Source organism: Penicillium pulvis (assembly GCF_028828015.1).
Source record: "Penicillium pulvis strain IBT 33274 chromosome Unknown scaffold_8_segment0_segment0, whole genome shotgun sequence".
NCBI lineage: Eukaryota > Fungi > Ascomycota > Eurotiomycetes > Eurotiales > Aspergillaceae > Penicillium > Penicillium pulvis.
Genome location: NW_026643080.1, coordinates 570,238 through 591,540, shown reverse-complemented (window position 1 = coordinate 591,540; position 21,303 = coordinate 570,238). Strand labels below are relative to the sequence as shown.

General features: G+C 49.5%; 10 protein-coding genes across 10 annotated transcripts; 5 read left to right on the top strand and 5 right to left on the bottom strand.

The window, feature by feature from the left end:
• Positions 1 to 106: 106 nt before the first annotated feature.
• N7503_009628 (SET domain protein) lies at positions 107 to 2,413 on the top strand (the record flags this gene model as incomplete). The annotated part of the gene is made up of 4 exons (XM_057069174.1): positions 107 to 189; positions 271 to 822; positions 912 to 1,171; positions 1,227 to 2,413. The coding sequence occupies 4 exons, from the start codon at positions 107 to 109 to the stop codon at positions 2,411 to 2,413; spliced, it is 2,082 nt and encodes a 693-aa protein (XP_056915785.1).
• A 140-nt stretch (positions 2,414 to 2,553) lies between these two features.
• N7503_009627 (NADH-quinone oxidoreductase subunit NuoF) lies at positions 2,554 to 4,333 on the top strand. The gene is made up of 3 exons (XM_057069173.1): positions 2,554 to 2,895; positions 2,972 to 3,043; positions 3,133 to 4,333. The coding sequence occupies exons 1-3, from the start codon at positions 2,638 to 2,640 to the stop codon at positions 4,288 to 4,290; spliced, it is 1,488 nt and encodes a 495-aa protein (XP_056915784.1). The 5' UTR covers positions 2,554 to 2,637; the 3' UTR covers positions 4,291 to 4,333.
• Positions 4,334 to 5,528: 1,195 nt separating this feature from the next.
• Positions 5,529 to 7,141, top strand: N7503_009626 (3-ketoacyl-coA thiolase peroxisomal A precursor; the record flags this gene model as incomplete). Its single annotated transcript, XM_057069172.1, has 3 exons — positions 5,529 to 5,748; positions 5,822 to 6,266; positions 6,329 to 7,141. The coding sequence occupies 3 exons, from the start codon at positions 5,529 to 5,531 to the stop codon at positions 7,125 to 7,127; spliced, it is 1,464 nt and encodes a 487-aa protein (XP_056915783.1). The 3' UTR covers positions 7,128 to 7,141.
• A 196-nt stretch (positions 7,142 to 7,337) lies between these two features.
• N7503_009625 (RraA family protein) lies at positions 7,338 to 8,379 on the bottom strand (the record flags this gene model as incomplete). The annotated part of the gene is made up of 5 exons (XM_057069171.1): positions 7,338 to 7,508; positions 7,573 to 7,671; positions 7,754 to 8,103; positions 8,177 to 8,252; positions 8,323 to 8,379. 5 exons carry the CDS (start codon positions 8,377 to 8,379, stop codon positions 7,338 to 7,340), a joined length of 753 nt encoding a protein of 250 aa, XP_056915782.1.
• Positions 8,380 to 10,440: 2,061 nt separating this feature from the next.
• On the top strand, positions 10,441 to 12,530 carry dbp9 (ATP-dependent DNA/RNA helicase; the record flags this gene model as incomplete). Its single annotated transcript, XM_057069170.1, has 3 exons — positions 10,441 to 10,750; positions 10,806 to 10,882; positions 10,941 to 12,530. Coding segments are annotated over 3 exons (1,977 nt in total), but the record flags the coding sequence as incomplete, so codon positions are not given.
• Positions 12,531 to 12,747: 217 nt separating this feature from the next.
• Positions 12,748 to 14,367, bottom strand: N7503_009623 (uncharacterized protein; the record flags this gene model as incomplete). Its single annotated transcript, XM_057069169.1, has 1 exon — positions 12,748 to 14,367. The coding sequence occupies one exon, from the start codon at positions 14,365 to 14,367 to the stop codon at positions 12,748 to 12,750; it is 1,620 nt and encodes a 539-aa protein (XP_056915780.1).
• Positions 14,368 to 15,045: 678 nt separating this feature from the next.
• On the bottom strand, positions 15,046 to 16,383 carry N7503_009622 (tafazzin; the record flags this gene model as incomplete). Its single annotated transcript, XM_057069168.1, has 4 exons — positions 15,046 to 15,859; positions 15,920 to 16,012; positions 16,100 to 16,118; positions 16,185 to 16,383. The coding sequence occupies 4 exons, from the start codon at positions 16,381 to 16,383 to the stop codon at positions 15,046 to 15,048; spliced, it is 1,125 nt and encodes a 374-aa protein (XP_056915779.1).
• Positions 16,384 to 16,835: 452 nt separating this feature from the next.
• N7503_009621 (mitochondrial 54S ribosomal protein mL60) lies at positions 16,836 to 17,307 on the top strand (the record flags this gene model as incomplete). The annotated part of the gene is made up of 3 exons (XM_057069167.1): positions 16,836 to 16,876; positions 16,944 to 17,173; positions 17,255 to 17,307. The coding sequence occupies 3 exons, from the start codon at positions 16,836 to 16,838 to the stop codon at positions 17,305 to 17,307; spliced, it is 324 nt and encodes a 107-aa protein (XP_056915778.1).
• Positions 17,308 to 17,690: 383 nt separating this feature from the next.
• N7503_009620 (uncharacterized protein) lies at positions 17,691 to 19,922 on the bottom strand (the record flags this gene model as incomplete). The annotated part of the gene is made up of 1 exon (XM_057069166.1): positions 17,691 to 19,922. The coding sequence occupies one exon, from the start codon at positions 19,920 to 19,922 to the stop codon at positions 17,691 to 17,693; it is 2,232 nt and encodes a 743-aa protein (XP_056915777.1).
• Positions 19,923 to 20,217: 295 nt separating this feature from the next.
• On the bottom strand, positions 20,218 to 21,108 carry N7503_009619 (shikimate dehydrogenase family protein; the record flags this gene model as incomplete). The annotated part of the gene is made up of 1 exon (XM_057069165.1): positions 20,218 to 21,108. The coding sequence occupies one exon, from the start codon at positions 21,106 to 21,108 to the stop codon at positions 20,218 to 20,220; it is 891 nt and encodes a 296-aa protein (XP_056915776.1).
• Between the last annotated feature and the right edge of the window lie 195 nt (positions 21,109 to 21,303).

Below are 21,303 nucleotides of genomic sequence, written 5' to 3'. Positions count from 1 at the left end.
AAAAAAAGTGGGTCGCGATCACCCACATTCCGCCGAATCTTTCAAATGTTCGTGGTTCAATGATACCATTTCCTCTCACTTCTGCTTGTCACTCCGCTGATAACATATGTTCGATTGTGGGCAAGAAAACAATTTGCAACCGAGAAAAGCCGAAAAAGTAGTTATTGGAGCCATGGCCTTCCCATCAGAGTGAGTACTATCAAGCCATCTTACATACCACAAATGATATGCCATTACCTTCCTGTGCTACCGATGCTAATATAATCGTAGGGAGATCAGGAAAAACCCCCTGGAAGCCCATACACATCTATTAAAATGGGTTTGCAGCCAAGGAGGTCACATAAATGATACTGTGTGCATAGCCCACGACGACCAGCGCGGCGTCCATCTCCAAGTGAAAGCCGACTGGCCTACAACAGTCCCAAAGGAGACGAAGGTAATAAATGCGCCCTTAGGCGTGACAATGTCCTACTTCAACGCAGTAGATTACAGCTCCGCGAAGGGGTCGTTCTCTTCGCATGGCGTGAAGCTCCCGCAGGCGTTCATTGAAGGCGTGGGATTGGCAGAGACGATGACTTTCTTCCTCATCGCCCACTTTCTGCGGGGAGAGCAGAGCTTCTGGTACCCGTATTTACGGACTTTGCCACAGCCCGGACAGATGACGACACCGCTGTTCTTTGGAGAGGAAGATGTGGATTGGTTACAGGGAACGGGAATCCCGGATGCTTCGGTGTCGAGGTATCGGGATTGGGACAAGCAGTATGATTTCTCGATCGAGAAGTTGGAGCAGGCTGGATTTGAGGGATTTGAGGCGTTTACCTGGTGAGTTTGTGTTGTGTACTGTCAATGGATATGCCTGTGAAATTGTCCTGTTCGGGCTGTTCATGTTTTGTGCTTTGCTAACTTTCTAGGGATTTGTACCTCTGGGCATGGACGATTCTTACGTCTCGTGCGTTCTCGGCTAAGGTGCTGTCAAGTGCTGTAGAGGACGCTGATCTCCCGGAGGAGGGTATTTCAGTGCTGTTACCGCTCATTGATCTGCCAAATCATCGACCATTGGCAAAGGTCGAGTGGAGAGCAGGCGAAGAAGATGTTGGCATGATTATTCTGGAAGATGCCTCGCCAGGTCAGGAGATCTCCAATAATTATGGCCCTCGGAACAATGAGCAATGTAAGAATCCACCATTGAACCTACGTAGAGCGGAAGCATCAGCTAAGAGAGACAGTGCTCATGAATTATGGATTCACTATCACCAACAACCCAACGGACTACCGGATTGTAAAACTGGGGGTGGCACCAGACAGTGCCCTCGGCCAAGCGAAAGCCCGCCAGATCCAGATGTTCCCCCAACTAGCCGCAAAGACTGACGACCATTACTACATTTTCAATGTGTCCTACCCACTCCTTACACCCCAAGGTCCTATGGAGCACGCAATCATTTCACCCGCTCTATTCAATGCTCTTGCAATCATGGAAGCAAACGACCGAGAGCGCAAGAGGATACAGATCGAGGAATCAAGTATCTCAATCCAGGCGACTTACGGTACTAGCCGTAGTGCACTGGCAGCGCTTTCTCAGACCTGCCTTGAGCTCATTGCACACATTCTCCAGCTGCAAGGCAGCGCTCAAGACCTGCCATCAGAGCCGGCCAACCTCAAACAGATATTTGCAAAGGTCTACCGCGAAGGCCAAATAACGATAGACAAAACCGCATTGATCATCGCGTCCTGGACTATCGCTCGAGCACGGGAGCACGAACGCGACGAGAGCTGGGAGGGTATCAAGAGCCTTTTGAACGAGCACATGTCGAAAATTCCACCTGACACCTTCCCCGATGAGGTTATGTCTCGGACAAAGGTGCGCATTCTCGAGCGGCAATCACTTATCCCGAAGAACGGTGAACTATTCCGACTTGCGGAGCTCTTCCGTCTCCTGCCGAAAGACCTGCAGGTACCAAGTCAGAAGTACTTCATAGGACGTGCTGCGAATGGGCCATGGGGGACCGACCCGCAAGTGATGTTTGCGCTCGCAATTAACTTTTTGGTTGCAACGGCGACAACTGATGATCAGGAAATACAAGCTAAGCTTTCCCCGCGGTTGACTCGATGGGTTGACTTCTTGGTCAATGAATATCCATTGCCCGCTGGGAAGGCTGATGAATCTGCGTCAGCAGCTCAGCAATTACTACAAGCTCTCTCGAAGGACCGAGATGGTTTCCTTCAATTGGCTGAGCAGGATGGAGTCACTTGGTTACCCTCGGCTAGCAAATGGTTGGCTCCGGAATGGCTACAGTGGGCGTGCATCGTGGGCGATGCAGAGCGGGTGTTGATCCCAGTTGAACCCCTGCAGGTATTAGTGACAGATGAACCAACCATGGCGAAGCAGGCAGTGCTATATGTACCACAGCTATAGATTAGAAAAGTTGAAATTGAGAACTATATAAGTTCTGCCAACGTCACACATCCCAAATAGGAAGTGGCTGACCAATTTATGATCACATGACACCAGGCCAATCACAACGCACGTAAAGGCGGATCGTTCAGCAGACGCAGGAATTGCTAATTACCGCGAGCTCCCCCTTCCCTCTTTCCATGCCCGCTTGACCCTCTGCACCACACAGCTGTCAATCCGCCATCATGATATCCAGAGCGGCGGCTCCCTCCACTTCCTCCCTCTCCCACCTCTCGACCCGCTCCCTCCGCGCCCAGGGAGCGGCCGCCCGCTCCTTCGCGACCGTGCAAGAGGCTCCTCCCGTCAAGCACTATGGCGGACTTCAGGACCAGGACCGCATCTTCACCAACCTTTACGGACACCATGGCGCAGATCTCAAGTCGGCAATGAAGTATGGTGACTGGCACCGGACAAAGGATATGGTCTTGAAGGGCCATGACTGGGTGGGTAGACTCGTTCAAGATCGTCCGGATTGGTCGGATGCAACGAGAAACGGTGTGCTGATACATTCAATTGCAGCTCATTTCCGAGATCAAGGCTTCCGGTCTCCGTGGCCGTGGTGGTGCTGGCTTCCCTTCGGGACTGAAATACGTAAGTTGGACATTGAAAGGATCCCTTGGGTCTCTCAATTGCGTGGGGAGTAACTCTTTTCATCTAACCGTTGTGGCCTCTCAATTTAGTCATTCATGAACTTCAAGGATTGGGACAAGGACCCCCGACCCCGTTACCTGGTCATCAACGCTGATGAGGGTGAGCCCGGTACCTGCAAGGATCGTGAGATTATGCGCAAGGACCCTCAGAAGTTGATTGAGGGTTGCTTGGTTGTGGGTCGTGCCATGAACGCCAATGCCGCCTACATCTACATCCGTGGCGAGTTCTACCACGAGGCGACCGTCCTCCAGAAGGCCATCAACGAGGCCTACGAGAACGGCTTAATCGGCAAGAACGCCTGCGGTACCGGTTACGATTTCGATGTCTACATCCACCGTGGAATGGGCGCCTACGTCTGCGGTGAGGAGACCTCGCTGATTGAGTCCATCGAGGGCAAGGCTGGCAAGCCCCGTCTCAAGCCCCCATTCCCCGCTGCCGTCGGTCTGTTCGGCTGCCCTAGCACCGTCACCAACGTCGAGACCGTCGCCGTCGTCCCCACCATCGTCCGCCGTGGTGCTAACTGGTTCTCGTCTTTCGGTCGTGAACGTAACGCTGGTACCAAACTGTTCTGTATCTCTGGCCACGTCAACAACCCCGTCACTGTTGAGGAGGAGATGTCCATCTCTCTGCGCGACTTGATCGAGAAGCACTGTGGAGGTGTTCGTGGTGGTTGGGACAACCTGCTCGCCGTCATTCCCGGTGGCTCTTCGACTCCCGTCATCCCCAAGTCTGTCGCCGACAACCAGCTGATGGACTTCGATGCCCTTAAGGACTCGCAGACTGGTCTGGGTACGGCCGCCGTCATTGTCATGGACAAGTCCACTGATATTGTTCGTGCCATCTCCCGCCTGTCTACCTTCTACAAGCACGAGTCCTGTGGACAGTGCACTCCCTGCCGTGAGGGCAGCAAGTGGACTATGCAGATGATGCAGCGTTTGGAGACTGGTAACGCCCGTGAGCGTGAGATCGACATGCTCCAGGAGCTTACCAAGCAGGTTGAGGGTCACACTATCTGTGCTCTGGGTGAGGCCTTCGCCTGGCCTATCCAGGGTCTGATCCGCCACTTCCGCCCTGAGCTGGAGGCCCGCATCCGCGATTACGAGAAGGAGCTCGGTGCTGCCCCCTTCGCTGGTGGCTGGAAGCCCGAGAGCCGTGCTGAGGGCAAGTTGATCTCCCCTGGCATGTAAACAAAAATGCTCTTTCTTCACCTGCTGTCTCCACCTTCAATCTCCATCCCTCCTTGTTCTCCCTCCACCTTTGTCTCCCAAAAACGACGCAGGAACAGGTCAGTTTTTTCCTCTACACAAACTAGATCTCTCTTAGATCTCCCTTTTCTAGGCTGGTAATGTGTACGTCCTGCCAGCGAGGGAGGTTGTCTCCATATTTCCCCGATTTCCTTATACCTGTTCAATCCCATTCCTGTCGCGTCTAGGTTCTTTCCTTTCATGTACAGTCGGTAGCAATTGATGCATTTTATGTCTTCTATTCATTGTTGTAACTGTCCATTATTGTAAATCCAGTATAGTTTGCCTCCTTCACTAGGTATTTCTGACACTATTTTAGTTCCGTATTTCTGATTGAAGGGCTCACACCTGCAATACTAATGTGACTAAGCCTATATTCTTTTCCCAAGATAGATGTTCAATAGGGTTATGCGCATAGAAATACGTGAAAGTAGGCGTTTTTGACTACGACAAATGGCTTGAAAGCTCTTTTGGAGATCTTTACAGACTAATTCTGCCGAATCTATCTTTCGTGTAAGTCAAGGAGAGTCGAAAAAACGATAAACAATCATCGAAAGAAGACAGATTTTATGGATAAGAGGTGTAATGCAGGATTATTAAGACCTCGGGAGAGCTTCATTTCTCCTGGCGACTGCTCTTCAATTTATCCAAGCCTCCTCTAACACTTATTGGAGACATCATACAAGAAGGCGCGCCAGAAAACCACTTGGCATCTTCGAGAAAAGCAGAAAAATAAGTGGCACAAGGCACTATTCAAAGCCCTTGTAAGTGTTGTATACACCGCCAAAAATTTGGGCTTATAGATGAAGAACTTGAGAAACTGGGGATTCTAGACAGTATTCTTTCATATAATAAACCCTATGTATCTTTCGATAATGTGGAAAGTCCCGGGGCCTACTTCTCAATGTAGATAGATAGGCCTGGGACCTTCTCTCTTATCAGTGGCTACGAGTCAGTGGGGATAGTATTTGGCGAAAATGACCTTTTTACTCAGTAAGCACTGACGGTAGGATAGAAGCATGACAAACAAAAACCAGTTACGTAGTTATGGACTACAGTATACCCCGTGCGTACAGCATATAGCTCGGCGCACATGCTGAAAGTGGGTCTTCAGTCTGGTTCACATGCGATCACTCATCTCCACGTGACCTTAAATGACACAACATCCGACCGGAACAACCATGATCCGATGGACCTCGGCTCCTCTGCGGCGTGAGCAGCATCGGCGAGCTTGCAACAAGGGCAGTACCACCGAGTGTCACAGTCTACTTTATAAAAGAGACCCCATCCGGCATCGTGAAATTCTGTTCTTCTTTCCTCCCGCATTTTTAGCCCCCCAGATTTTCTCCACCTTCCCCGAACCCCATATTCCACCACTCTTCTTTGACGTCATGTCTTCCGGTATGTATTTTCTAGCAAGCCGGAATTAACAAACACATTTAGACAAGACTTCATGCTGACTGAAATCTCACAGCCCAAGATCGCCTGTCTCAAGTTTCCTCCCACTTCAGTGGCAAGAGGGGAGCCGCTGGCTTGACTGAGAAGCACCCCGATGATATTGTTGTCACATGCGCCCTCCGCTCCGCTTTGACCAAGGGCGGCAAGGGTGGATTCAAGGATACCGCTGCCGCTGATATCCTGACTGGTGTGTTCAAGGCTCTTATTGCTAAAAGTGGTATCGACCCCAAGGCTGTGGAAGATGTTGCTGTTGGCTCCGTTCTCCCTCCCGGTGGTGGTGCTACCGAGTTCCGTGCTGCTGCTCTCGTGGCTGGCTTCCCCGAGACCACCGCAGTCAAGGCCTTGAACCGCCAGTGCTCAAGTGGTCTGCAGGCTATCATTGATATTGCCAATGCTATTAAGTCCGACATGATCGAAGTTGGTATTGGTGCCGGTGTCGAGAGCATGTCCTCCCAGTATGGGTGAGTACCATGAATAGCCCTTCTGTTCTCTGTAGGAACAATTCTAACATGCCTTTTTCTAGCCCGGGTGCCGTTACCGAATTCTCCGATCTCCTCGAGAACCACCAAGAGTCCGCCAACTGCAAGGTTCCCATGGGTGTCCTCTCTGAGGACATGGCCAAGGATCGCAATATTAGCCGTGCTTCCCAGGATGCTTTCGCTGCTGCCTCATACCAAAAGGCCGAGAAGGCCCAGGCTGCTGGTCTGTTCAAGGAGGAGATTGCCCCTCTCGATGTCAAGTGGACCGACCCTAAGACCGGTGATGAGAAGACCATCACCGTCCAGGAGGATGACGGTATCCGCAAGGGCATGACCGTCGAGTCTCTGGCCAAGATCCGCCCCGCATTCGCCAAGGATGGTTCCATCCACGCTGGTAACGCCTCCCAGATCTCCGACGGTGCCGCCGCCGTTCTGCTGATGAAGCGTTCCACCGCTGAGCGTCTCGGCCAGAAGATCATTGGAAAGTACGTTTCTGCTAGCATTGTTGGTGTTAAGCCGCTGCTTATGGGTGTTGGTCCCTGGAAGGCCATCCCCGTTGCTCTGGAGAAGGCTGGTATCACCAAGGATGATGTCGACATCTTCGAGATCAACGAGGCCTTTGCTTCCCAGTGCGTGTGGTGTATCAACGAGCTTGGTCTGCCCGTCGAGAAGATCAACCCCAAGGGTGGTGCTATTGCCTTTGGTCACCCTCTCGGCTGCACCGGTTCCCGCCAAGTGAGCACGCTGTTGACTGAGCTCAAGCGGACAAACAAGAAGATCGGTGTCACCAGTATGTGCGTTGGTACTGGTATGGGAATGGCCGCTGTCTGGGTGGCCGAGTAAACGACATACCATACTATTATATTACCTTTCACAGCGGTTGGACCCATTTTCGTCCGCATCTTCTTCTGATGTATTAAATAGCTAGATACCACGACAGAATGACATAGTTTCCATTTCACCTTCCAAGATTGCACTCGCTTATGCTTCGAATTCTTTGGTAATCTCTGTACATTAGTATATACAAAGTTGCCTTCATAGTTGACCCGGGCTCTATGCTCGGAACTTCTTGAAGGCATCTGTGACGCTCATTCCTTGTGCCACGGCCTCCTTTGCCTGTTCATCCATATTGATCAATTTCGGCATGATCTCGAGGACGGCGCCCAGTAAATCGCGTGGAATAGCGACCACTCCTTCCATCGGATCACAGAAGATAATATCTCCCTATAAATAACCAAATCAATTTATATCATTCAAGTTTTCCAATATAAGAGTTGTCACAACTTACCGGTGATACAGTAATTCCTCCGACAGAGATGGGCACATCGCGCACGGCAGCTTTGGCTTCAGCACCTGTGCCGACGGTCGAAGTCGCACGCGCCCATATCTAGAGATGATTGGTCAGTATCAAATACCTATATAGGAAGGGAGTTTGAATCAAAGTATAATACTTCAAGACAAAAACTCACCGGAAGCTCTGTGCCCTGCAACTCCCTCAAATCTCGCACTCGGCCACCTACAACAGCAGCCTTGATACCCAGGAACTTCATCCTCGTTGCCATAATACCACCTGTCACAGCACAGTACTGCTCATCTGGCTGTTCAATCACAATAATGGACCCCGCATTGGCTGGGTCCGCATCCTGGAAGTCGCCTGCATAATCTACCCAGTGCTTACCAGGCGGGAAACCATGTTTATCAGGATTCTCATTCGCGATGGCTGGTGGACTATCGCCCTTATTGAGGAACTTGAATGTAGTTGCTGGAGCGGCGATCTTCTGCGCTGTGTCGTTTCTTCCGGTTATTGGGGAGAAGGGGGCTATTGGACCGTTAGTAAGAAATGTTGATGTATTTAAAGATATTGTTTCTCTCTTAGATCAACGCTTTCTTACTGAGATCGGCTAAGTATCCTGCTCGTGGTGCGGTGCCCTCTGCTACCTTCTGCAGCTTGAGTAGGGCGTCAGATATCTGTGAGTCGGACGTTAGAATAAAGTTTAAACCGATAGAAAATCATTTAGCTCTAAATTAAAGGACTTACATCACAAGCTGTGTAGTTTTCGACCAATGTCGTGAGCTGTTCATTGAGAGAAACCATTGCGGGGTGCGGGCGGCAAGCCGAGAAGAGGTTTTGAGTGATGAACAGAATATGTATAAAGTACCCTAGAGCTTGGAATCCTATATGGAAAAGAAGAAAAGTGTTGGTTCACTCAACCTGTAGATATCCGTGCTGATCAAATTAAGCACATGCGCGTTCCGGGTATCGGACTACGACATCATAGGCCCACCCGAGGATATCCTCTGTTGCCTCAACCCCGAGATTTTCCGGATAAAAGATGAGAATCTTCTTTCTCCTAAAAACAGCTGCAAGTCACTTCAACTATTGACCCTCTTCGCTACTATAGCAATAAAGCCGCGTCTGTACATCATTTACCAAAAGGGCTATTCTCGTATCTTGGGAGAATATTGCCGTGTGTTGACGATGACTGCATCTTAGCTGTAGAGGCCCCAGCTGTAGATTTAGGTTTCATTGTCAGATTACCCGGCTCCAAGCGCTTCCTTCGGAAACACATATGCTCATGAAGGAGAATTAGAAACCCGGTGAGATTTAACGAAATTAACCGCTAGCCAAGACCCGACTCTTAGAATTGTGATTACTCGGCGAGCTTGTGCTCTAGGTTCTTCATTATATGACCATGTTAGTAAAGCAGCCGTGCCAAAATGATCATGAAAAGTATCTGGGCTCATAATATGCGATCAATCTTCGAGTTCAGGAGTATACAGTGGGTCTGGGAGGGGTTCCTCTGAAAGCTCGCGCAGAAATTAGATATAAGCTTCCTGCTAATCGTTATGCGCGTTTTCAGTTCCCAGATGGTGCGGGGTGTTTGTACAATTGGCGAAGCGCGAGTCCTGGAGTTTGAGCTCCATGCAAATATGTTTTATATCCATTCTTGTGTCGTGGGATGTAGTCAAGCGCTTTCCCACCTGGAAAAATACTGACGCGCTCTCAGAGATGGTTTTAGTACACGAAAACAAGATGCCGTTCAACAAGCTCTCAGAGATGCTTGTGGAGTATGGTTTTTTCCTAGCATGGTAAATATACTCCCGATTCTGCCAGGGATAGCCTGCTGGTATCAAGGGTAGAAGTTTGATCGGAAGACGAATCAGATGCGTAGTCAATATCTTGTGTCCATTTCGCAAAGAAAGACCATTTTCGCTCACGCCACTGCGCTGCGTCTCTCCCATTAGATACATTTCGTTGCTTCTCCAAATTGTATTAAGCTTTGTGATACTCGCAATACTTTGGCATGAACATACTGGGCTTTCCATGAAAAATCATAAGCCACATGGGACCAGCTTCGATCGAGAATATACTCAAGGTAATAATCAAGAGCCAAAAAGTAACGTCCGGTGGAGGTTTGTGGTCAAAGAGCATAAGGGATGTTGTTGGTGCCTGCGAGTGAGATCAGTTCTGATATGACAAGTATGGAAACTGATTATGATCAGCCCTGCTATCAACTATAGTGGCCAGACAGTAGCAAGGTCTGGCGTTGATCATAACAAGCACACAATGATCTACATGTGGGGTTGTCTACCAGTTAGCAAGTCTAACAAGCCTGATGACCAAATAGCCACTTGAGTTACAAACGGCCAAGCCTGATAAACAGCTGGCCCCGACACCTCTACTAAACTTTGAAAAGGCCCAAACAGTAGAGCAAAATGTGATGGTTTTACCAGTCGTCTGGATTACCCAGGGCTGTCTGGATAATTCCTTGCTTACACCAAGGCTGAGTTCAAAAGTGAACCAGTGGGTCATATATTGTTAGATAATTATAATTGAATAACTCATTTTTTGACAGTTACTTGGCAGGAGAATTCAATGTACATTCATTCAATTAACATCACATTTGGCGGAGTTGTGTCTATAACATTGTGATTAATTGGTGCCTGCTTCGACAATTGATAGGTTGCTATTTTCTCATCAAATAACAACCAACACCATGTATTATACCAGCAATATGGCTGCGATATAGTCTTAAGTATTGCAATGGATTAACATGAACTTCTATCTCAAATATAGCACATAAAAGTAAAAGTCTGCCTGCAGGAAGAGTTGTGTTTCGTTTTTCCCGCATTGGGACATGACTAGCTGAGTCAGCACGATAAAATCCTTGACCGCCCAGAAAACCCTGGAAAATCTCACCGCCCGCCGAAATTTCCCAAATCAAGCAAATTAAGGTCTCTCTTCTGGAGTTCAAACAGCATATCAAACAACATGAAGCGCAAACTTGATGCCAACGATGTTCCTTCTCCCGAGCCTACGGGCGCAGAGGAGCAGGAACTTGACTTCGAAGCCCTTGGGTTGGATCCGCGACTGCGCCAGGCCTTGATCAAAGAAAAGTTCTCCACGCCTACTCTCGTGCAGGCAAAGGCCATCCCGCTGGCCCTCGAAGGAAAGGATATTCTGGGTGAGCAATTATGGAACTCCTATCAGACTTTTGAGTCTGTACTAACAGAGATCAGCTCGTGCAAAGACTGGTTCCGGCAAAACCGCCGCATATGTTCTTCCTGTCCTCCAAGCCATTTTACAACAAAAATCTGTCAGTCAAATCGGATACCCGCAGTACTTAGACCAAAAAACTGATTGCATGGAACTAGATTGACCCCACATTGAAAGCGACCACTGGTCTCATCCTCGTTCCCACTCGCGAGCTTGCTGAGCAGGTCCAAAAAGTCGTCACCTCCTTCACCACTTTCTGCGGAAAGGATGTCCGATCCATCAACTTGACCCAGAAAGTTTCCGACGCTGTGCAGCGGACTATGCTCGCCGATTTCCCGGACTTGGTTATCTCTACACCTACCCGAGTTCTCACCAATGTCAATAACTCGGCTCTGTCGCTCGAGAAACTTACACACTTGGTGATCGATGAAGCCGATTTGGTTCTGTCTTACGGATACGACGATGATATCAATGCCCTATCTAAGGCTATCCCACGTGGAGTTCAGACTTTTCTCATGAGTGCCACCCTTACTTCCGAGGTGGATGCTTTGAAGAGTCTGTTCTGCCGTAGCCCGGTTATCCTGAAGCTCGAGGACAAGGAAGAGAAGGGCGCTGAAGTCAGCCAATTTGTGGTGAAGTGTGCTGAAGATGAAAAGTTCCTTCTCACATATGTTATTTTCAAGCTACAGCTGGTTAAGGGAAAGGTCATCATTTTCGTGCACGACGTGGACCGATGCTACCGCGTGAAGCTTTTCCTCGAACAATTCGGTATCAAGAGCTGTGTACTTAACTCAGAACTTCCCATCAATTCCCGACTACACGTCGTCGAGGAATTCAACAAGGGCATCTACGATATCATTATTGCTGCAGACGACCAGGAGGTTATGGGAACCGCCAAATCAAGCAAGAAGGTCCCCGAAGTTATCGAGGAGGAAGAGGAGAAGGAGGAGGAGAAGGAAGAGAAAGAGGAAATCGGTTCTAGTGAAGACGAAGAGGAGGAGGAGTCCACCAACAAGAAGTCTCGACCTGAGAAACGCCGCAAGATGACCAACAAAGAAAAGGACTACGGCATCTCTCGCGGTATCGACTTCCAAAATGTCGCCTGTGTCCTCAACTTCGACCTCCCATCCACTGCGAAATCTTATACCCACCGCATTGGACGTACCGGTCGCGCTGGCAAGGCCGGCATGGCGCTCTCTTTCGTCGTCCCGCTGGAACAATATGGCAAGCACAAGCCGACCTCAATTAGCAGTGCCAAGAAGGATGAGACTGTCCTAGCTAAGATTACCAAGCGCCAAGGCAAGATGGGCCACGAGGTCCGACCTTACCACTTCGAAATGCAGCAGGTTGATGCTTTCCGCTACCGTATGACCGACGCCCTGCGCGCTATCACCCGTCTTGCGGTGCAGGAGGCCCGTGCTCGTGAGATTCGCCAAGAGCTTATTAAGAGCGAGAAGCTGAAGCGCCATTTCGAGGAGAACCCAGAGGAGCTGCGCCAGCTGCGTCACGATGGTGAATTGCGGGCCGCTCGTGTACAGTCACACTTGAAGCACGTGCCGGAGTATTTGATGCCGGCCAAGGGGCGCAAGGGTATCTCGAAAGAAGATGTCGGATATGTTGGTTTCAGGAAGACGACCGTGAACCGAATCCGCAAGGCTAGAGATCATAACCGTGCTAAGGCCAAGGGCAAGAAGTCTTCCGGTGGGAGGGTCGATCCTTTGAAGACATTTAATCGGGGTCGGAAATAAAAGTTGATACTGATAAATTTTAGTGGTTGGAGGATGTTTGGATCCATGCTATGATACCATTGTACAGTTATATGGAACAAAAAAATAGGAATGAGTACAGAAATTTCATTTGATTGATAAATTTGTTTTGGCTATGCATAAACCATCATTCACCCACGCTATGCATGCGAGTATATCGCCGAATCGGATCAGTAGTTGTAGACGAGTTAGAACAAAGCTACCCCGGAGGGCTACGCATGCCCTTGAGAATGGCCTGCATCCGATCCAGCTCTTCCTTGCCAGTCTCAGCCTGTATTGCCTTCCCGCGGTCATTTGCTCGATACGCGCGGATGGAGTGATATACAGACATGGCCCTGAATACGTTAGCCCCATAGTGGTTGACATCCCGCCGATATTCACGCAAGACGGGCTCAAGAATAGACGAGACTGTTGATCCTGGAATATGATCCTCGAGCGCATCTGGAACCTTGACATTCCAGCCAGGTGCAAAGTTGAGCGAAACCACGTTTCGCCAGGAGGTGTTCCACTCAGGGCCGTAGTCCACAGGGGCTTCGTTGAGGCCTTCGGGATATTCTGTCCACAAGGGTAGTAGATGGAGCCAGTCAGAGCATCCTTCCAAGTCTAGCCATTTGAGGCAGAAAGTGCTGCGAGAGAGTCGGCGTAGGATTCCTGCTGCTTCGTATGATGATGGGCTGTTGCGGTCTGCTAGAGAGTGCACTAGGGAGGGCGCCTGGGAGGGGGAATGATTGCTTGGACAGGGCCAGTAGGCCAAAGAGAGGTGGGTGATTGTTGGTAAGTCAGAGAGTAAGGTCACGAGTTCCGGCCAGTTAGCCGAAAAGTTGTGCGGATGCGCAAAAGAGAGGTATTTGAGATTGTCAAAGCGCAGTTGTTGGCCCAGAGAGCGAGGAATATCACTTTTGTCTGTCTCATATTCGGTGCTATCCCATGAATCTGGTACATTTCCCTCGGTTGCATCCCCAGACGAAAGGTCTGCTGGGTGGGAAACTTGCAATATTTTATCCAGCTTCTTGAACGATAACCAGCGACCTAGAGCATTGCTCAGGTCAAGCCGTTCAGCCGCAGTATTTGTATTGGCAGTGTCAAGAACATCGTCTTCTAACTCCGCGCTATGAGTTTTGGCATATTCTGCCCTTGTCGGGTAAAGTGCAGTTAGTCCATTCGTGTACGGTGCCAGCGGCTCTTCCTGGCTGAGCTGAGCGACGTAGCTGAGAAGGGCCGTCTTGATGTGCCTAGGCAGCTGAGATAAGTACAGACCATCATAGTCCACGTGCCATGCCCAATTCCGGGCCATTGAAACCATGACAAAATGCTGGAGACTGTCTTGTCTGGGGAAGACAGCGCCAGGTAGCCTTTCTAGACGGTGAATTTGTTCATGTTCGGACATGCTATCGGACCCGGCATTTGTTGAAGAACCTTGAGATCCATCGGTGTCTCCCGTGAGCCAGCTTGTTGGTGGTGGGGGACCTGGAACCCTACGTAGCGGGCGTACACCGATCAGAGTACGTGCGTTAGGTCGAGGGCGCGGTTGTGAAGGTTCAGGAAGTTCGAGGATTTCGCGCAAAGCTGGTGGAACAGATCTTTGCGATGTGAAGGAACGAGAAGAGGCGGAAGAAGAGGTTCCTGAGACATTTCCTTGCGTACGCCGCAAATGATCAATCAGGCCGTTGACGGATGAGTCGTCCGTAGAAGCCTGCGGACCCCTCGTGGGACTGACAACTTGAAACCGACCATTGTCATTCGCTCTCGACGAAGCGAGCGTGTGATGTGGTGTGTTGGTTGGTTTTGTATATAGCGATGTCCTGTGCTTTTTTGGCATAGAGACCGGAGTTTCTAGGCAAACTTAATGGGTTCTATGTTAGGAGGCAAAAGAGGCTATGAGACAATCAATATACCCGATCATCCTTATCGTTATCGCCCCCACATTCCTAGTCTCGTATCAGGGCCAGTGAGTCACATGTGACTCATGTGCTATAAGGCTGCGTTCTAGATCTAGAAACGATCCTTCCTTTCGTTCCACTTTCGTACCGTAAATACCCTTCTCTCTAGCTTCGCTCAGTAGCTTGTGCCGACAAGTATAATTGGGTGTATTTCTGTCGGAAATCGTATATGCAGATAATCACGGAGAAGAACAGAATCAAGGTGATTTTACTGTACTTGATTAGTCCGTTGATGAAAAATGAGACTTAGGATATTATCGACGTCCACTTTCAATAGTCCTGCTGTTGGGTCCCGGGGCCACATCAAAAAGAACAAAGAACACTCATGTACTGCATAGCATATTTATTTAAGAGGCGTAGCTAGCTGGTAAGTCAACAGGGCATAATCAGCCAAGGCCGTAAGTAGTTATGATAACTCAGGCGCTCTTCAACTATTGGTCTAGTTCCAGAAATGTCCAGATGTTCGAGATCGGAAGCTATGACGCTGGTCTGCCAGCTTGAAACATAAAATCTATTGAATCTTGTACATTATTTACATGTTGATATACAGTTTTGGATCAAATATCTCTGATCCACGAGTCGTCTTTCATATGCCCTTCTCGCTTAGGGCCTTCCTCAAGCCATGTCTCCACAAGTCCCTCCTTAGGGTCTTCATCTGGCAAGCCACGGGACCTTCGTACATCCAGTACCAGGTTGCGGATCTTCCGTGTAACCTCCTTGCGCAGCTCCACAGCTTCCTTATTGTGCAATAGCGCGTCACTTAGCACGCCCACAGGCAAATCTCGAGACTGGGCATCCGACGCTTCTACCTTGGTTTTCAACTTCTGCCAGCGCGATCTCATATCCCCAAAGACAGCTTCAGAGTCGACCTTTGGACCAAAAGTTACATCGACCTTCTTGCCTGGCCGAGGCAGGAACCGGGGAAATTCTCGACTCTCGTGCATGATATTGTCGAATCCTTCGATCCACATCGGAACCACGTCCGGGCACTCCTTTGCCTCCAAAATGAGCCGTGCCACGCCCCATTTGAAGTATCGCATGGTCTTGCGCGGTGCTTGGTGGATCTTGCCTTCCGGGAAGATATGAACCCAGGAGTATGAATTGCATGAGTATGCGGAAGGCGCTAGATGCGCATCCTCTCCGTTGGTTGTGTATGCGACGGACAGGTCAGAGAAGGGATCAACACAGACGTTCTGGAGGCTGTAGTGCTGACGTTCGGGGGTAGCGCGGTGGTGGTCGACGGGGAAGGGACCCTTGGACAATAATCGAATGGCCTCGGTGACAGCCGGTTGGCCCAGTCCACCGAATGGTGAATGAAGGAGACGGTGTGTTGGCAACACTTGTCCCATGGTGAAGAAAAACGACAGTGGTCTGCGGAGTATCTCTAGTAAGTAATAGATCACCAGCCAATATCCTGCTCTCCCAACGCACCTAGTCTGGAAACAGATATCGTGGCTACCGAAAGACCATCTTTTATTCCAGAATCGAGGGGGTAGAATTCCCCATAACAACGGATCGTCCATACTATTAGCTCCGACACGCTGTTAGCTGTTTCCGCGCGCTGAAATGTAGCGAGGCACCCCGTTGTTAAGGCCCTTAAATGAAACGTACACACTGATATGGTTCGATACTAAAGTGATAACAGAGTGATTAGCGATTGCGCATACTCAACTCAAGAGTAGTGTTGGGGAAGTACCTGTGATTAATCCTTTCGTTCTTTGCGAAGGATCCCGCCTCGAGTCCAGCAATTCCGTGAAGGCCTCAGCACCATGCGCATCAGCGTTGCACAAGCCCGACAAGAAGGCGCGACATAGTCCGGCCACACCCCACATCGTCATGTTGGACATTGCCCGCCAAGGGAGAGACGGGGCATCGCCCGTCGCGCCGGAGTCCATAGTGTTGAGTGGAAGGACGCGACTCTAGAGAAAATCCATATACCGGGCCCAGACGGGCGAGAGACAACAACTTGAGTCAAGGAGCGGCTTGCCTGGCCAATTCAGACAGAACTGAACAAGGAGGAGAGGAAAGCAAAAGATCACTTCCCGGCAAAATACGTTTATCCATCGGGATCACATGACTGAAGCCGGGGTAAACCGTGCAAGTTTAGGACCACAGATTCATGCCATTTTGATCATTAATATGTAAATAGCATGCTATAAAGATACAATAATACATGCCAATATTCATTACATTAAATTTTCACCTATATAGAAGAATGATCCGGTGTCAATTGTCGAAAGTAGAAGTTGTTGCTACAAGTATACGACCGACCGCACGGGCCAATTGCAACTCCGACTTCGAGCACGATTTTCGCCGATTCAACATTTCTCAGCATCATCAACTCAACATGTTCAAGCCCACCCAATCCCTATTCGGAGGTCTTCTCTGGTATGATTTACATCCGATTCATTCCGTGATGCGTTAAAGTCTGACAAATACCTTTTCCGACGAACAGGAAGACCCCATGGCGCCTCTCTTCGCCTCAGAAGGCTCGGCAGCGCAAGCGCTTGCGCGCTGTGGACCGCGTCGTCGATACCGTCAGCGCTGCACTAGCCCGGAATGGTCAGAACACCAAGGCTGTCGAGCGTTGGTACAAGGAGATGCCCCGTGAAGAGGAGATGCTGCCCAAGGACAAGTACACTCTCTTCGACAAAAAGGAGAAGTCCTACCGCAAGGGCATTCACAGTATGTCAGCTCCTGAATTGCATTTTTCCAATATTTTCGTGGAGTATCAGTGGCCATATTAACAGCTATGCTTTTTTCAAGAGCTGCCCAAGTGGACTCGTGTCAGCCAGCGTGTGAACCCTCCTGGATTCTAAGTTATCGTCGAAACGACCTCCCCTACTTTTACAACCGACACACCCTCTACGGCTCGCCAATACGGGAACTCAGAGTCAGATTTGTATTATACACCCGATGCCCCGCCGCTATTCTTGCATTCAATGGCCGGGGCTCAAACAACATTGGAAGGATTTCCGGAGTTTTTGGCAATTGCGAAAACGCGGCCGCTCTGACAGAGGATGCCGCCATTTACACATGTTCTATTACCCAGCGCTTAGATCAATTTTTTCACAATTCAATTATCGTTCAAAAGAAGAATGTCACTTCAGCAATCGGCCCTCGGGAAGAATCTATAGATAGAAAAACGGTCACCGTAGGTAACGATATCAGACAAGAAGAGATCACATGCCAGATCTTTCCTCTATACTAGGAACGAATGAACAAGGGCCGCCTTTAGCGAACTCCTAACACTTTTAGGCTGGTTGTGGCTTTTTTTTTCATCCCGCTTGATCACCTTACGCGATTCACGGCGACAATATTTGTTAACATTTGTGGCAACCTCTTTCACTCGATTCCGATTGACTCGGCCCTCAAACAGGGCTTTACGAAGACGATATCCTCGACGAACTCTCTGCCAGTCGTCAAGTTGTTCTTGCCATCCTGCGCCTCCCTCGTACCATGCATTCTTTTGCTTCGTTGACATCTCGAATCCCTGCGGCGGCTTTGGCAAGATCCAGCACGCGGGGTCAATATGACCGTCCGGTGGTTCTTCCGCAGAGTCCTCATATAGTTCCCTTGGGCGTATGATGTCCGGAACTCCAGAAGCCTTTCTCTGCCGGTTCATCGCGGCGCGCCAGTAATCAATTCGGGGCGTATGGGCTTTTTTCCGTACAACATCGGGGTACTTTGGCTTGTTGCCAAATTCTGGCTCTGGGTAGGGGACATTGTAGCGTGGGTCGCCGTTATTTCTTCGTGCATCTGTGGACACTCTTGAGACGGGGTCAATCACTACCCATGTCTCTCGGTTCAACCAGTGATTTGCGAGCAAAGTGAAGTGGTACGGCTTTTGACCAGGTGTCGTTTCGTTGAAGACCCATACAAGTTTTCGATCCAACTTATCTATTAGCCTCAGTTCCCAGTCGCTCAGCTCTTCACAAGCTATGCTGCTGTCTTCTAAAGCTTGATACTGCGACAGTCGATGTTCTGAGTATCTTGAGTGAGGACTTTCCTGGTCTTGCCAGATGTCAAAGACGGTGCGTCTGCCAGAAGCTGTCTGCGGAACATGCACAGAGTGTATATTCCCCGAGTCCCGCGTTACCTCGATTATTGGGCTTAGCCGCGACGGTAAGGTATGGTAGAAGGGCGTTCTTCCATTGGTAGGGATATCTTCAGAAAATGAAATTCCTTTGCTCACAATGCTTGGTCGGAATGCAAGGGAGATTCTCCCAATAGATTTTTTCATCTGCTGGCTGCCTTTATTCATGTGTGCTTCTGAGATGCCATCTGAAAATGTCTGCTCTGAGATACCATGCTCTGAGATCAGACTAGCCAGCATCTCGGTGATTGGGGTTCCAGGAGGACCAGACGAGTCTCGCAGATCATTCAGGAACGACGTCGCAGCTTGCACCTGCATTTTTGCGGCCCAGATCCGATGTCTCCGAGCATGTCCACGGCGCAATGTACCTGCTGTTCGTCGTGAACGGTCTCTCGAGGCCTCGTTACCCTTGTATACAGCTGGAGGATGTTTGGCTATTCCGGGCCCGCTGGGGCCATCAAGTTGTGCCAGATGCAAGGTACCTTTATTGCGACTCGAATGTCTCCACTGAGATGCCTCCCGCTTAGCAACAAAAGTGTCTTCCAGGATGGGGTATTTTCCACCATTAAGTGATGCAGTTGATGAGCAGATGTTTGTTCTTGCGTCACACCAAACAATGCTTTCCATTCCTTCTTCTGATGTCTCAGCGCTGAATCTTGAATCACTGTGACTATGTGCTTCTGGTGGTACCAACATCCCCATGCTCTCCTTCTTGCCGGATGTCCTCCAGGGGTTTTTTGGAGACGAATTGACGTTTTCCTCGACGGGAACCGTTTCCATGTCTGCCGACAGACCTTGATCGTGCTCTGGCACTGGGAACAATGCGCCGTGACACTCTGCTTGTGGGCCCGGGTTCCAGATCGCATCTGCTGGAGGCGATTCATAGCTTAACAGGAATTTTGGCAACCACCTCTCCCGTCGCTGAGCCTTGCGTCGAGCCTGAAGCGCCTCCTGGCCGGGGTCCCACCATATCCACTGATAATCCGTTCTCGGTGATTCCCAAGCCATCCAGTCTCGTACCCTGGCGAACAATTTGCGAAAGAACAGTCTGTTTCTTTCGCGTGTTTCAAGGGTGACCCAGCCATACCAAGTCTTTGCAAATCGAGTGTGTGGTGATTTCCCTTCTGCCAGCACCTTGTCTTCTGTAAATGAGCGAATGAAATTCCCCGCCTTCCAAATCAGAACAGAGAGAATGAATATGCCAAAGGTTCCCGCAAACAGCTCCACGAATACTATGGGATCAATGCGAGCATCCGTTTCAATTGGTTTGGTGGATGGTCCTTTTTGAGGGCGAGGAGGAGATAATGAGTGGTACTGTCGAATCGATACAGGCGCCATCTGCGGGGCGCATAGTTCTCTTGGCGACGAGTAAGGATATCAAACATGGGTACAGAAGAAAACCTGATGATAATTTGAATAGCGATGCGAAAACCATTGTCAGCTTTTTTAAAGGAGGGAAAGCACGTTCCACTACCTTCCCAGATACCGCGGGATCTATAAACATTGCACTCAATTATCATGGTTTCCAACAGATACGACTTCATTATCAAGGAGATCAAAGGAGTGGTGAGATTTTCCTGAAATGGGTCTGATATTGTTCATGTAACGAAGCTCTCTAGATCAAAACCCTTCTCTATCGCATTGCGTTCTTTTCCTTTCGTGCTTGCTCTCGCTCATGCTCAGCAACAGCCTCCACCATCTTCTCCTTCGGTGGCTCACGACCAGTCCAAAGTTGGAATTGGTCGTATGCCTGGGAGAGAAGTACCTCGACTCCAGTAACGATTTCCCAGCCCTCATGTCTTTGTGCCACATTCAAAAGTGGTGTCTGTCTGGGCTTGTAAGACATCTCAATGCAAAGACCTCGGGGCCCGAAAATCGAGGCAAATTGATCTTCGATTGTTACGTGAGCAGGAACAGTGCCAATGATGACATCGGGCATGCGAGGTAGATTCTGCAGATTTGGAAGAATGGTGACATTCACAGTGGAAGCAAAATCCTTCTTCACTTTCTCGGACACTGACACTGTACGATTGATGATGTAGATGTGTCGGATGCCAGCTCTATGCATGGAGTACAATGCAGCTCTGGATGCGCCTCCGGCACCGATGACTAGTCCAACATTTGGCTGTTGCCTTGTCTTTGTCGAATAATTGGCAATGATCGTGTGTAGTCCGGACCAATCGGTATTGTCGCCAATAATCGCGCGATTCTCACCACTGCCTTTGATCACAAGTGTATTGATCGCTCCGATTAGTCGGGCTGTGTCAGTCTGCTCGGTGCAGTACTTGTGGACGTGTAATTTGTGTGGCATAGTCACACTTCCGCCACCGAATTGCTTGTTGAGAATCAATCCTGCGACTTCGTCGATGCTCGGCGATTCGCGGATATCGTAGGTGAAAGGAAGATCATAATGTTTGAAGCCCGCATTGTGAATAGTTGGTGAAATGCTGAATGAGATTTCACTGCCGAAGATGTGGAAGTACGTTGGCGAACTGATATCGACTGGAGTGCATTGCTGGGGCATTATTAACATAGGGATTTGTGCAGGAGTGAAGATGGAGTTGAGAACATTTCCAGCACAGGAATTCAGGGTCTGTATGTATGCTACACCATGTTCATTCCAATATTCAATAGAAACGTTCTTAATGATGACTCCGCTTCGGTTATGTTTTTTGCCTTGATTTGATGTCAACTAGCTGGATCGTCTAAGATGTCCATA

Bases quoted from the DNA above. Each gene is read 5' to 3' on its own strand.
- N7503_009627 (XM_057069173.1), top strand. From the start codon at position 2,638: ATGATATCCAGAGCGGCGGCTCCCTCCACTTCCTCCCTCTCCCACCTC. The intron at 2,896-2,971 runs GTGGGTAGACTC...ATTCAATTGCAG, and splicing joins TCTTGAAGGGCCATGACTGG to CTCATTTCCGAGATCAAGGC. The intron at 3,044-3,132 runs GTAAGTTGGACA...CTCTCAATTTAG, and splicing joins TCCCTTCGGGACTGAAATAC to TCATTCATGAACTTCAAGGA.